General features: G+C 48.8%; 2 protein-coding genes across 2 annotated transcripts in view; one reads left to right on the top strand and one right to left on the bottom strand.

Annotated features, from left to right (window-relative positions):
- The window catches only part of LOC102930774 (class I histocompatibility antigen, F10 alpha chain), a 1,343,638-nt gene that overhangs the window by 1,279,447 nt on the left and 48,947 nt on the right, over nucleotides 1-15,244 (bottom strand). The window lies entirely within an intron of this gene.
- The window catches only part of LOC119566028 (zinc finger protein RFP-like), a 51,326-nt gene continuing 36,583 nt past the window's right edge, over nucleotides 502-15,244 (top strand). Inside the window, exons 1-6 of the mRNA XM_037896504.2 lie at nucleotides 502-1,240; nucleotides 5,698-5,720; nucleotides 5,808-5,869; nucleotides 10,537-10,569; nucleotides 11,378-11,398; nucleotides 14,861-14,881. Coding sequence (XP_037752432.1) covers nucleotides 770-1,240; nucleotides 5,698-5,720; nucleotides 5,808-5,869; nucleotides 10,537-10,569; nucleotides 11,378-11,398; nucleotides 14,861-14,881 — 631 coding nt within the window. The 5' untranslated portion in view covers nucleotides 502-769. The remainder of the gene's footprint in view (nucleotides 1,241-5,697; nucleotides 5,721-5,807; nucleotides 5,870-10,536; nucleotides 10,570-11,377; nucleotides 11,399-14,860; nucleotides 14,882-15,244) is intronic.

The raw sequence follows: 15,244 nt of genomic DNA, 5'->3' as shown, positions 1-15,244 counted from the left end.
TTAAAAATTGGCTCATGTGCCATCTTTGGCCCCTGTGCCATCGGTTGCTGACCCCTGGACTAAAGCATCCTTCCAGAAAGGCACCAGTCTGGACAGGGAGATATTAAGGGATGGAGAATTCACCACTCCCCTGGGGAGTTTGTTGATCACCGGCACTGTTACAAATTGTGCCTTATTTCTAATTTGAATTTGTCTGACTTCAACTTCCAGCAATTGACTCCTGTCCTGCCTTTCTCCACTAGATTACAGAGCCCTTTAATGCCCAGTGTGTTCTCCCCACGGAGGTACAAAAACACCATGATCAAGTCACCTCTCCCTCCTCCTTCTGATAAACTAACCCGGCCGAACCCTTTCAGTCTGGCCCTGCAGGGCATTTTCTCCAGCCCTTGAGTCTAATTTGTGGCTCTTTTCTGCACCCTCTGCACTTTTTTTGAACGTCCTTTTCAAAATGTGGCCATCACCAGTGGGCACCGTGTTCCTGTGTCCACCTCACCAGCACCGAATGTGGAGCTAAACTCCTTCCCTGCCCCCGGTCACGGGCAAGGGTGTGTCGGGCAGAGCTGCTTTTCCGCCCTTTGCAACTGCCATTCCTGCTCCCTCCCCATCCGTTCCTCCTCCCCTTTCGCCTGTTTGCCCTGCTCCTCTCCCCCCGGCCTCTCCCTTCTCTTCGCCTGCCCTGGCACCGAGCAGGGCAGAGACCAGCCGCAGGCACCGCCCGCCAGAGCCTGCAGAGCCGGGGAAGGAGACAGAGAGCCTGAGCCCAGCAGCCATGGAGACACCTGCTCCACCAGAGACTAGGAAATGTGAGGCTGCGCGTCAGGCACCCCCGGACCCAACATCTTTAGCTGGGAAAGAGCTGGATGAGGCCATTTGTTACATCTGTCGGGATTGTCTGACAGACCCGGTGACTATGGAGTGCGGGCACAACTTCTGCCGGGACTGCATCAGCCAGCGCTGTGAGGGAGTGGAGAGACTCTCCTGTCCTCAGTGTGGGGAAACGTTCTGGAAAAGAGCCTTCAGGTCTAACACGCAGCTCGGCCGCATAGTCGAGTCCATCAGACAACGGGGGTTAAAGCCAGGACAAAGCGGACGGGAGGGGAATCGCTGTGAGGAACATGGCAAAGAGCTCACATGGTTCTGTAAGGAAGATTCCAAAGCCCTTTGTGAGGATTGCGGAGGATCCCCGGCTCACCGCTCTCACGCTGTGATTCCCTGGGCAAAGGCTTCCCGCAAGCCCAAGGTAGGGGTGTTTTTGTTGGCTAATAACCCCCCTCAGGGCCTTATGTCCTCTCCTCTCTGGACAGGTATCAGTCTGTTGGGAGCAGACCTAACCCCAGGATCAGGGTCAGCAGGTTTGTATAATTTTTGGTGGTGCCCGGAACGGGTCAGTCCCCCTCCCCCACACCCACCTAAGGCTCTGGAGTTGGGTGCGGGAGGGGTGCAGGCTCTGGGAGGGAGTTTGGGTGCGGGGTGTAGGCTCTGGGCTAGGGCACGGGGTTGGGGTGCAGGGGTGGTGCGGGGGGACTCTGGGAGGGAGTTTGGGTGCAGGCTCTGGGCTGGGGCACGGGGTTGGGGTTCAGGAAGGGGTGCGGGGGGACTCTGGGAGGGAGTTTGGGTGCGGGCTCTGGGCTGGGGCAGGGGTTGGGGTGCAGGGGGGTGCGGGGGGGACTCTGGGAGGGAGTTTGGGTGCGGGCTCTGGGCTGGGGCAGGGGTTGGGGTTCAGGAAGGGGTTCAGGGGGGACTCTGGGAGGGAGTTTGGGTGCGGGCTCTGGGCTGGGGCAGGGGTTGGGGTGCAGGGAGGTGCGGGGGGGACTCTGGGAGGGAGTTTGGGTGCGGGCTCTGGGCTGGGGCAGGGGGTGGGGTGCAGTTCCCCAAAGTGTCCTGCACACCTCTCTGGTAGCAGCTCCTAGGCGGGAGGGCTGGGGGTCTCAGTGTGCCCACAGGCACCGCCCCTGCAGCTCCCATTGGCTGCAGTTCCAATGGCAGAGTTGGCATGCTGAGCAGGGTGGGGGCAGTGAGCGGAGTCCACACCTCCCCCCCCCAGAGGCGGCAGGCACATGCCAGCCACTTCCGGGAGTGGTGTGCCCCGTGGACTGAGGGCGAGGAGGAGGAAGCCATTTTGGCCCCGCTGCGCTACCAGTGGTCCTTTTAAATTGCCTGGGCCGGGAGATGCTCTGGGGGAGGTGTGCAGGGGCGGCAGGCAGAGCCAGGGGAGAGACCCAGCCCCAAACAGTGGTGGAGCCGGGCCCCCATGCTCTGATATTCCTGGAGCACGGTCACCACAAGCCCATATAACTCGCCGCCCCTGCACAGGATCCCATGAGTTTCTGGGCCCCCCAGACACACTCCCAGCTGCAGGCCCCATGTCTGCCACCCTGCTTTAGGGTGTGTCCTCTGCACCCCAGCTGCCTTAACCCCCAGAACCAGCTCCTTCGTCCTCCCAAGCTCCGAGTCGTACACACACGCTCCGGCAGATTCCCAGCTTGCTGTGGGCATGCCGAGTTCTCAGCTGACCCCTTCGGGGACAATGTCTCAGGCGAGCTGGGAACTCTGGCTTAGAAAAGGGATTCCTTAACCACGGGCACCTGTACAAAGCACTAGAGAGCTACAGCTCTTCACAAAACAACAAAGTGTCCTGAGGCAAACTTCCCCAGACTCCTGTGCCCTATCTCACCCCTGCGGTCAGTGGCGACTGGTGCAAACGGGGAGGGCATGGGGCGGTGCCAGAAAAGGGGAGCGGCCCCCACTCCCCGCCCATGCGACACCTTTGCCTGCAGTGACTCTCAGGCACAGCGAAGACCTCTCTGCTTTCTCTCCTTCCAGCCTCGCCTTCTGGCATATGGCGGTCAATGGCCCCTTTTGCTTCAATACAGTCTCTGCCCCCTTTTGCCGTATGCCAGGTTGGAGTGTCTGAGTTCTCTGGACCTCCCCTGTTTGTCAAACTAAAATCTTCACTGAGCTCAGAGTCAGAGCCACTTGTTCTAGTTACTACAAGAGTTTTTTCCCTGCCTTTTAATCTCATTCGTCCTGCAGAGCGAAGGCAGGTCTGGGTCTAGCAGACAAAGGCAGAACCAGAGCTAATTGCTGTAAATTAAAGCTAGACAGATTTAGGATAGATATAAGTTGCACATATTTGACTAAGAGGGGGATTTACCGTTGGAACAACCTACCGAGGGTTGTGGTGGGTTCCCACCAGTTGGAGTCTTTCAACCATTGCTGGGCGTCTCTCAGAGATCTGCTCTATCTCAGCCACAGATCGATGCAGGCATCTCTGGGGGAGGGTCTTTGCCCTGTGCTCAAAAACAGGAGGTCAGAGGAGATGATCAGAATGGACCCTCCTGGCCTTATCAGCTGTGAATCTGTGACTAACTTATTCTGGCTAATGCTGGCCCATGGAGAAGCAGAACCCTTTGTGGTTGACAAAGGTACATGGTAGTGTGCACAGGAAACTGAAGCCACAGAAGTGAGAATGTTAGGTAAATTATTTGCTCAGATGAATGAAACTCATAAATACCTAGGGACGCAGGGATGGCTGGAAATTTACCTTCCTGCAGTGGGATTTCCCCAATGGGAAGAAGGGTTTTGTGCCTGAAAGTGTGTGGCTCACTGTGACCTTCTGGGTGGCAATCAAGACCAGTGAGGGGCTGTCAGCTAAGTTCCCTGTAAGTTGTGCGGCCGCGGAGCTGCCTATTTAGTGCCACGCAGGCATTCACGGAACCTGCCCAAGGTGGGGACCTGCCGCAGCCGGGGGAGGGAGGACCTGAACCCGGCGCCTCTCCCCCAGCCTGAACCCACCCGCGGCCCCGGACCTGGAGTCCCCCGGCTGCTGCCGGAATGGCCCTGGCGGCCTGGCCCTGGAGTCCCGCTGCCACGGCCCAGGTAGCCCTCCCCCAGCTCCAACCCAGCCCCGACTGGAGCCTGCTGGGGCCAGGCACCCCGGAGCTGCCACGGTGGGGAGAGGTGCCTTTCCCACCCAGCCCAGGTGCTGCTGCGAGGAGAGAGAGATGGGGGGAGTCCTCTCTCCTCACAGTAGCCCCAACCACCCTCCTTCACCCCAAACCCTTCAACCTGGCCCCATCCCATAGCCTGTACCCCCAGCCAGAGCCCTCACATGCCTGCACCCCAAACCTCTGCCCCGGGCCGGAGCCCCTCCCACCCTCAGAACCCCTTGGCCCCACCCCCACCACATGAATTTTGTTAGGTGCAGCAATATGAAGGTGATGTGCCTCACCGCACCTCCATACTGGTGCACTGAACAACATTCATTCCACTCGGGGTGGGGAAAATTAGAGGGAACACTGGTCACCACCTGTCTTGCAACCTTGGGCTCTTCACCGTGCTTTGCTGTTGTAGACCTCAACCCGGATCCCTCACAACCAACCAGACAGCCTGCACGTCACACCCTGAGTGTCTGTAGCTGCAGCCTGTCACCAACACTCCAGTCACACGTTGGCTTCCACTATCCTCAGTTCCTACTTTCCGGGTCACCCCAACACACTCCCAGTCCCCAAATTTCCCAAAACCTTGTGTTCTGCATTGTCTAGCCCTCTCCTGGGCAGTTCAGATAGTAAAGGTCTGGTGGCCCTGGAAAGGGTCAATATTCAACAGTCTGCTACTTTAATTGGAGTTACCGAACAGTTCAGTTTAAATACAGCACTGGATTAGTTTAGATTAAAAATAAAGAAGTTTATTAACAAAAGAAGATAGGATTTTAAGTGAGTCTAAGTATCAGGTGTTTAAGTCATTAATGGTTACAAGAGAAATAAAGATAAAGCACTGTCCAGTAGCTAAAACTTAAGAAGCTACACTTGATTAAAGGTAAAATCCATTCCTAGCAACAGGGCTGACCAAATTCTCAGGTCAGGGTCCCCCTCAAAGTAAAAGGGATGGTTCCTTTTTCTCCTTTGGTGAAAGAGAGAGAGAGAGAGATGATCTGGGGTGTTTTTACACCTCATTTTATAGTCCAGTCACCCTTTGAATGCAGTTTCCTGAGGGTTACCTCTAGATAAAGTTTATTCCAGCTGTGACAAAGGAGACACGGAGTCTCATGGTGGAAGAGGTTCCATGCTGTTGTTTGCTAAAATGCAGATTGACCTGTTCCTGCCCCGTTACATTGCCAAAGAATGGGCATTTGACAGGTGACTGGCCATCAAGTTTGATAACACCTGGCTAGAGGTGTTAGCTTCTCCTTTGTCTTTGAGAAACTGGTTTACTCCCTCCCCCGACCAGCCTGGTAAGCACATTGTAGTCATAATTGCAGCTTGTGTTCATAACTCTTAATACACATTTTGTACATACATTACAGAACACAATTAATGATCAGTGTGTTATTTGTTTTCAAGTGATACCTCACTAGGGTGATCAGATGTTCTGATTTTATTGGGACAGTCCTGATAGTTGGGGCTTTTTCTTATATAAAGCGCCTATTACCCCCCACACTCTGTCCCAATCTTTCAAACTTGCTCTCTGGTCACCCTATACCTCACAAGGCATATTGTGAACAAAGTTCATTACAGTAGTGGGTAGGGTTGGACATGCACATCCAGAGGAAATGATCATTGGATGTTTTTATATATATATATATATATATATAAAATATATATATATATATTTATATATATATAAATTATATAAATTATAATTTATAATTATTAAATTATAGACGATTATTGATCATTTCCCCATTTCTCCTTTCAGGGGGAGGCAAGCACACCAAGCAGGTACTGTACATGCATCTGCCTTTGTCATTTCCCCTTACATTCCTGTTCGAGTCACTGCAGAACTGACTGAGGATGTCTTCTTTGTAGGAGTGACAATGTGCCTGTTCACGAACAGGGAGCCATTTCTACTCAACTGCAGGAACTCAGAGGTAAGTGAATGCCAATCTCATACGCTGCAGGGCCTACCCCAAGCATTCAGGAATCAGGAGTCAGACATAGCAAGATTGTCTTGAAAAGCACAAGATTCTAAACAAAATCAATTGTGTTGGTTTTGGTCTGTGTTGTGTGTTTGAATTTAATGATTTGAGATTGTCAAATATCAGGCTCCACTGGAATTACTTCATCTAAGATCATCAGTCAGAGATGAGTACAGCACTATACACAATACAGGAAGAACAGGTACATCACCATCCTCGGTGTGCGGTAAAGTGTTGGTCTCTGTGTCTCTCTCATCTGTTACTGGATGCCAGCAGTTTTGCACTCTCTACGTATTTTCCAAAACTTGTGTCTTGTTATAGGGTGTGAGACACGAAGAAACCCCTTCCCACCATTAATGTCACTGTGTCCTGTTTGGACATTTTTGTTTTCATAGAATCATAGAATATCAGGGTTGGAAGGGACCCCAGAAGGTCATCTAGTCCAACCCCCTGCTCGAAGCAGGACCAAGTCCCAGTTAAATCATCCCAGCCAGGGCTTTGTCAAGCCTGACCTTAAAAACCTCTAAGGAAGGAGATTCTACCACCTCCCTAGGTAACGCATTCCAGTGTTTCACCACCCTCTTAGTGAAAAAGTTTTTCCTAATATCCAATCTAAACCTCCCCCATTGCAACTTGAGACCATTACTCCTCGTTCTGTCATCTGCTACCATTGAGAACAGTCTAGAGCCATCCTCCTTGGAACCCCCTTTCAGGTAGTTGAAAGCAGCTATCAAATCCCCCCTCATTCTTCTCTTCTGCAGACTAAACAATCCCAGCTCCCTCAGCCTCTCCTCATAAGTCATGTGCTCTAGACCCCTAATCATTTTTGTTGCCCTTCGCTGGACTCTCTCCAATTTATCCACATCCTTCTTGTAGTGTGGGGCCCAAAACTGGACACAGTACTCCAGATGAGGCCTCACCAGTGTCGAATAGAGGGGAACGATCACGTCCCTCGATCTGCTCGCTATGCCCCTACTTATACATCCCAAAATGCCATTGGCCTTCTTGGCAACAAGGGCACACTGCTGACTCATATCCAGCTTCTCGTCCACTGTCACCCCTAGGTCCTTTTCCGCAGAACTGCTGCCTAGCCATTCGGTCACTAGTCTGTAGCGGTGCATTGGATTCTTCCATCCTAAGTGCAGGACCCTGCACTTATCCTTATTGAACCTCATCAGATTTCTTTTGGCCCAATCCTCCAATTTGTCTAGGTCCTTCTGTATCCTATCGCTCCCCTCCAGCGTATCTACCACTCCTCCCAGTTTAGTATCATCCGCAAATTTGCTGAGAGTGCAATCCACACCATCCTCCAGATCATTTATGAATGATTCATTTACCATCATTTATGGTATCATTTTACCTAATTACTGATGGAATTTCCTTTATGGCATCTTTAGGGTACATGATGGATAAGCTAAAGGGGATTCCAATCCAACCTTTATCACTGTTTCATCTCTTTCAGAACCCATCTGCACTAACAATTATCCCAGTTATCAACCACCCAGTTCCTGACAGAAAACACCTGCCATAACATATATTCCTCACCAATCGAAGAACAGAGCTAAATCTGAGGTGCCCTTTACAGTGTAAACAAGACTGGGTGATGGGTATCTGGAGTTTGAGGGGTCTTTCCTTAGGCATCTATTTCCCACAGACTTGGAAGCACCCATGTCAAGGTTCCTCCCCCACTCTGAACTCTAGGGTACAGATGTGGGGACCTGCATGAAAACCTCCTAAGCTTACTTTTACCAGCTTAGGTTAAAACTTCCCCAAGGTACAAATTAATTTTACCCTTTGCCCTTGGAATTTCCACTGCCACCACCAAACTTTAACTGGGTTTACTGGGAAAACGTAGTTTGGACACGTCTTTCCCCCCAAAATCCTCCCAACCCTTGCACCCAACTTCCTGGGAAAGGTTTGGTAAAAATCCTCACCAATTTGCATAGGTGACCACAGACCCAAACCCTTGGATCTTAGAACAATGAAAAAGCATTCAATTTTCTTACAAGAAGACTTTTAATAGAAGTAAAGGAATCACCTCTGTAATATCAGGATGGTAGATACCTTACAGGGTAATTAGATTCAAAACATAGAGAATCCCTCTAGGCAAAACCTTAAGTTACAAAAAAGACACACAGACAGGAGTAGTCATTCTATTCAGCACAGTTCTTTTCTCGGCCATTTAAAGAAATCACAATCTAACACATACCTAGCTAGGTTACTTACTAAAAGTTCTAAGACTCCATTCCTGTTCTGTCCCCGGTAAAAGCAGCATACAGACAGACACAGACCCTTTGTTTCTCTCCCTCCTCCCAGCTTTTGAACGTGTCTTGTCTCCTCATTGGTCATTTTGGTCAGGTGCCAGCGAGGTTACCTTTAGCTTCTTAACCCTTTACAGGTGAGAGGATTTTTCCTCTGGCCAGGAGGCATTTTAAAGGGGTTTACCCTTCCTTTTATATTTATGACAACCCATGATAATGAGGTACAGCCCAGTACTCGGTCACAGGAAATTCCGGAATACGGGTCACTCACAGGTTAAAAACCAACTCTCTGGCCTTGGAGTTCAAACACACTCTTTGGTAACGCCATAAAGATTTGGGGAGAACAGTTCATATGGTGTCAAGGCTGGTTACCCGCTCTGGCACTTCGAGTGCAAAATGTTTCTAGGCACCTCTCTGAATCTTTGGGTGCCTCAATCCCTTTAGAAAACCTGTCCCTCTGTGAATCAGTTCCCCATCTGTACAATGGGCATAATAGCACTGCCCTACCTCCCAGAGGGGTTGTGAGGATAAATACACTAAAGACTGAACGGCTGGGCAGGTACCCAGACACTGTGGTAGTGAGGGCCATACAGGTAGCGAAAACAGATTATGGCACCAGCACCAGAAGAGTTCAGTCTCCTGTCAAAGTATTCTGCTTAGTACTAGAGACGTGTGTTTAAACCGAAACAGATGGGGGCATCATCTTCAATACTCCACCTGCAAACCGTACCTCTCCGGCGCCTGCTGCGGTTTGGTATTAGAACAGACGATAGGAGGTAGGCAGTGTCGTTATGAGGGAGTTACAGGTGTCTGGGTGACTGTGGTTTGCAGTAGTGGTTGTGAGAGTTTCATTTCTGGGTGGTTTAAGTTAAAGCTGAATCTTAACTTTTAATTTCCATGGTTTTAAAAGTTTGATTTCTTAAAATCTAAAATTGATTTTAACGCTCTTTTGAAAAAAATGTCTGGCACATCTGCTCAATCTCTGACACTGAGAGAGATTGTGTGTGACATTATTAATACTTAGTTATGCTGGTTTTAGCATTGGTTGTAAATACTGAGCTATATAAGTGACAGGCCCATTTCCATACTTTCTGTGATGAACTAGAAACTAGCTGGAATGAGCGCTGGGTGAAATGTATGTCCACTCAGAAGGCCGGCATGCGGCCTAGACCCAACTTAAATCCTGCTTATGTCCCATTTTGAGATGTCCCTAGATGAGATGTGTGGGAAGCCTGGGCCTTGCGCTGGTCCCATGTGAAGAGGGGAATCACATCTGTTCTGAGTGATTCTGAAATGAACTATAATTATAGACGGGAGGTGGGGGGGCACTTAGAAAGTAGTTCTGTTTTCCACGACTAAACTTCTGTGTCCTGCTTGAAATATCATAAGGTGCTCGCCGGCAGCAAATGTCACAAGCAGTGGACATTCCCTGCCATTCCACTTGTGCTCGCCAGGTGCCATCGTTTTATGAATTCTGTTCATCACCATGTGCATACAGTTCAGATAACCTTGTAATGGTCAGTTTACTGGGCTCATAAATGAATAGCTCTGTCGCTTCCCTTAAATGAGCTTTTCCAAGGACTGTCTTTGCAGCACTGCATAACATGATGCATGGGCTGCCTTTGCCTCACTAATGCAGGAGCATGGTACTTTGTGAGAGGGGCTGCTCTCCCGCCTGGACTCCATGGGGCATTCCACTCTGTCAGTCAGGGAGGGGATGGAGGCTGTTCTAGGAAACAGGTGGACAGCAAGGAAGCTAAGCTTTATATATTTTCCTGTTGTAGAAAAGTTCTGTACTTTGTACCTCAGTGCAGCTAGTCACAGTAAACCCGAGGACTATGGGGTTAATCTCAGCTAGCTACACTGAGATAAAATGCGCAGTGTTTTGTCTCCACTAGGATTTCATAGAGAGACAGCATCTCCATTAGCTACCATGTCAGTGTAAAAACAAACCGTTTTTGCAGCGAAATCCTGTTCATAGAAAAAGTGCTAGTAGCTTTCACATGTAACAAAGATCAAAGGGGCTACCAGTTGCTCCTTCCCCATTCTAAATCATTCTGTTTCTGGACTGCATAGCTAGACTGGTTTGTTAAACAGAGACATAATCATACAGAAGGGTAGGCTTTGTATTTGCAGAATGGCACAAAACTACCAGTGTTTGACTTTTCAAAAATACAAAAAAGGCACAAAAAAGGACAAAAATGTCAGTAATACAATATTTGAGACAAGTATGTTTTAAGCCACTGACTGTAAACTGTCCCCCTCTTTCACAAGTACAGCACATTGTGTTCAACGGTCGGAATATCTCCATAAACATGGCAGAATGAAAGCTCACAATTTGCCTTTTTCTCCTTCTAGCGACTCTGCGATCCAAAACAAAGCAAAACGAAGGTAAGTTTTGGTCCCACTGGGGTGTTTTCCAGTGACAAGCAAAGGGGAAACAAACACAGCTTGCGCTCTGCTTTGCTTCTCAGATAAATGAGGAAGGCCTGAAATACTGTTTTTAGACTGTGCTTATTCAACACATTAGCAATTCAGGTCCTGCCTAGGCCCATGGAGGGCAGAGGGAGGCAAGGAGCAGAACAGAACGAAGAGGAAATCAGCAAACTGAAAAGGCCAGAGGCTGTCCAGGCAACAGGCTGTTGCTGCTTCTCCAGCCTCTGCTAGAGGGATCCTTCTGGCTGCAGGGGCTTGCATCACCCCCAAGTTTTCCCACTGTCATTTCCCCCATCGCCATGTGGCTGGGCAAGCAGGTTACATGGGGTTGGTTCCCCTGTGGTCGGGGAGACTCTGGTTGATTCGCTCCTGGCACCGAGTGGTTTTGTTCCTTCTCAAGCTCTCCTCTCCCACCAGAGCAATGAAGAGCCTGATCCAACATTGGGCCAACCAAATCAGCTGCCTCAATTGTCCACCATCCCTCCCCTACTCAAACCCCTCCCTGGCTCCTCCTCTGCGTCAGCAGCAGATTGTAGCTTGTCCTCAGCTTCAAGGCTCAACCCTCTGGAATTGGATACTTTGCGAAAAGGGCCGTTCTCCTGTCCTGGCATCTGTGGGGTGTCCCACTTTTGCATGCCAAAAACAGGAAACAAAGAAAGAAATGTCAAAATTGAGTGGGGATTGGGAGGTAGAGATGAGACCACTATACTACAACTTCTTAACAGCTCTCATACTTTATTAATTTCTCTTTTTTGTCTTTTAGAGAAAATTGTTGCTGAACTTAGTAAGTTGCATTTTCCCTTTCCTCGGCGAGTGACCTAACTGCAGCATTGCTGGCTATTCTGAGTGCCTCTCAGTCTCTCTCCTATTGATGATGTCCTAGTTGTATAAATAATTAAATTATTATTATTATTTATAATAAATAAATTAAATACATAAATAAAGTAAATAGCCATACGCACACCTCCACTGTGAACATCCTAATCCCTGGCCTACAGAACCATTCACACTTGCTTTCAGGCGTTTTTGTAAGTATTCTCTAAGGTATACTAAGTATTGGAGTTTATAAGTGTGACAGCCCTGCTATGGTTAAGGTTCATGTTTTGCTTTAAAGCTGGTCTTTCCTAAGTGCTCTAAAATCTGCATGGTTCCTTGGATTGCCCCTGAGATTTGTTGTGGCTTGTGGGGGCCTAGCTTTCAATTACTGGTCCAAATTTGTGGCCATTTTATCAAAGGGTTGCTGATATACAGCCCCTCCCTCCCCCAAAAAACAGATTTTCTTTAAATTGACCGATTTTGGCAACCATTTTTTGTTCATACATAGTGATCAGTGGGCTTATTTAGTCCGCAGAAGAGACGAGCGAGGGGGGATTTGATAGCAGCCTTCAGCTACCAGAAGGGGGGTTTCAAAGAGGATGGAGCTCGGCTGTTCTCAGTGGTGGCAGATGACAGAACAAGGAGCAATGGTCTCAAGTTGCAGTGGGGGAGGTCTAGGTTGGATATTCGGAAACACTATTTCACTAGGAGGGTGGTGAAGCATTGGCATGGGTTACCTAGGGAGGTGGTGGAATCTCCTTCCGTTGAGGTTTTTAAGGTCAGCTTGACAAAGCCCTGGCTGGGATGATTTAGCTGGGGATTGGACCTGCTTTGAGCAGGGGGTTGGACTAGATGACCTCCTGAGGTCCCTTCCAACCCTGATATTCTATGATTCTATGATCAGTCTAGGGCTTAGTTGGTCACACCAGGGTCTCCAGAGCTCAAGGGTTATCTCAACAGAGGGCATTGACATTTGCCAGCCCTTTGCAGAAAATCAAATGAAAAATGTATTTCAGAAAGATTTTGCTGCTCTAGCTTAGCTAGTCAATTGTCTCTTGTGCTAAATCGCAAACTAAAGGGATTACACCAAAGACTGTGCAGACAGAGAGGCTAATTACCTGGGAAACTACCTTTTCTCACTGTGTCTGGGTGGCTCTAAGGGAATGTCATCGTCATTGCATCTGAGCCCTGTCCTAGGCAATGAGGATTTAAATCCAAACCCAGAGAGAAATGTGAAGAACAAAAAACAGGCCGATTGCTCCAAACTGCCTCTATCAAAGGGGGTTTTGATTTGGGGGAAATGTAATCTGAGTGCAGCAGAATAATCCAAAAGCATAGATACTAGCTGAAAATAAACAATCCAAACAAATAGTCACTAGGAACGGAGGGTGATTGGGGTAGAAGAGTAAGTGGGAATATTGGGAAAAGGGATTGGTTCTGCAGCTAGGTGGGATAAATGGGAATAGGTGGTAGGGCAGGGAAAAGGGTTTGGGGGCTCAGGTAAGAAGGAGGGGTAGGGATTTGGGGTGGTGTGAGGGGAGAAGATGTAAAGGGTTGGAGAATGTGAGGGGTAACAAAGGATGTTGGGGATTAAGGGGTGGAGGGCCTGTCAGCCCTGAATTCTCCCCTTCTGTGTGTGCTGAGATCTGGGAGACCCTGCTCCTCTCAGGTGTCTGAACCCCTTTCCCTGCCTCTCCGTGTGAGCTGGGATGGGGGTGGCACAAATTTAAACATCTGAAATCCAGACAATGAAGAGTTAAACTACACATCACTCCTGTGTGGGGCAGAGGGCCTTGGTTTGGGGCTGGGTGCACTGGGTGGGCCAAGGGCATAACTATGGAAGCCTGGCTGAAGCTGGGGGGCAGGAGGCCCATCTGGGAGTGAGCGATGGGAAGAGGGGCCCAGGTCAGTGCTCAGCTCAGGCTCAGTAAGCAAGGCTGCATGCGGCCCTTCAGTAAGCTGCTGGCTGTGACATGTGAACACAGCAGCACAGGGCAGGGGAGAGCAAAGAGCAACTTCTTCCATGTGAATGGCTTCTCCAAGGCCAGTATGGCGTAGTAGGCTGGGAAGGGCAGAGGAGCTGGAAAAGTTGGTGGGCGGGGGCTACATGATTCAGGGAATGACGGGCAGGGGGTGGAGAAGCAGAGAGACACACAGTCGTCTCTCATATGAGTAACGTTCCTGTAATAACCATGTAATAAAGCTGCCGAGGTCTGGGGACATGGACCATGGATGAGATTTCTCTCACCGTTCCTGTTAGCAACTACACACGGCAAACATTGTAAAGCACAACCATTATCCTCATTCCACTGTAATAAAATGTGCAAAAGCAGGGAGGAGGACTGAGGGATCATATCTGAGGGATCACAGAGCTACCATGTGGCTTAGTGGAAAGGCCACTGGACTGGGACTGTTCCAATCCTAGCTCTGCTACTGGCCTGCTGATGACCTTGGGCAAGTCCCTTTGCCTCTCTCTGCCTCAGTTTCCCATCTATAAAATAAGTATAATGATGTAAAGTTCTTTGAGATCGAGTGATGAAAAGCACTATATAAAGCTATGTCTTTATATTATTATGTAGCCACAACAGCACATCAACTGAAAATCTTGGTGAGCACTATAGCTCTCTAAATGGCCACTAACTCCACTTTCCCTGTAAAAAACCCAGGAAATGAAATGGCAAAAGGGAGGTTACGGAGCCCCATCATTGGAGGTTTTTAGAACATGTTGGACAAATTCCTGTCAGGGATGGTCTAGATTTACTTACTCTTGCAAAGGCATGAGCTGTCACCGGGCAACTTTAGCTCTGCATTAATCATGTGTTTGCCTTTTAATTGATATGAAGTTGTACAGCTCCAACAGGGGAGATTAAAATGACTCTCTAGCAGAATATCCTGTACCCTGGTGGTCTGGGCCGTTAAACGGCAGAATGGGAAGAAGTGGATTCAAACTTGGGTCTCCACATCCCAGGTGCATTCAGTGACCACTGGTCTGGTTGGTATCAAGGAGCCGCTGTCACTACTATTTTGTGAATGGCGGGTAAATCGAGCCCCCACACTGAGATTTCATTTTTGGAACTGTTAAAGGGAACATTTCAATATTTTCCACAACAAAGCTCTTTTTTTTCAACTGAAACAATTCAACAAAAGCAACATGAATTCATGAAATGTTTCGTTGGATCGAATATGCATTTTCCAGTAAAAAATATTTCAGCCAAACTATTTTGCCGCACTCTAGTGATAAACAGCGGCAGAAGAGAGCATTCCAAAACCAGGAACCAAACAAAGAAACCAAAAAAGTGTTTGACTTTCAAAAATAACAAAATGGAACGTGTGGTAGAGAGAGGGCAGGGGCGGGGAAGGGAGTCCTGTGTTACAACTTCTTACCAGCTATCAGACATTACTGATTTCTCTCTTTTCCTTTTTTTTTTAGAGGAAACTCTTGCTGACTTTGGTAAGTCCATTTTCCTTCTTCCTTGTTCCTGGAGCCCCCTGAAACACCTCCCACGAAGGTGCTTCTCTGTCCCATGCACTCCCCTCCCAGCAAGCAGAGCTATGTCTCCTCCCTTACCTCACACTTCCCCCTCCCAACTCCACCAGCCCCTCTCAGTCCCCCTCAAGCCTCAGCTTTTCTTAAAGTCCATTGATTTTGGCAACCTTGTTTTGCTTATGGATAGAGATCACACTAGGGCTCAGTTGCTCGCACCAAGGTCTCCAAAACTCAAGGGGTATCTCACCAGAGAGTACTGGCATTTGCCAGCCCTTTGCAGAAAATCCAAAGAAAAATGTATTTGAAAAATATTCACAGCTCTAGCTT

This window comes from Chelonia mydas, chromosome 4 (genome assembly GCF_015237465.2).
Source record: "Chelonia mydas isolate rCheMyd1 chromosome 4, rCheMyd1.pri.v2, whole genome shotgun sequence".
Taxonomy (NCBI): domain Eukaryota; kingdom Metazoa; phylum Chordata; order Testudines; family Cheloniidae; genus Chelonia; species Chelonia mydas.
The sequence above is the reverse complement of the archived record's forward strand: the minus strand, read 5'-3'. Positions and strand labels throughout refer to the sequence as shown.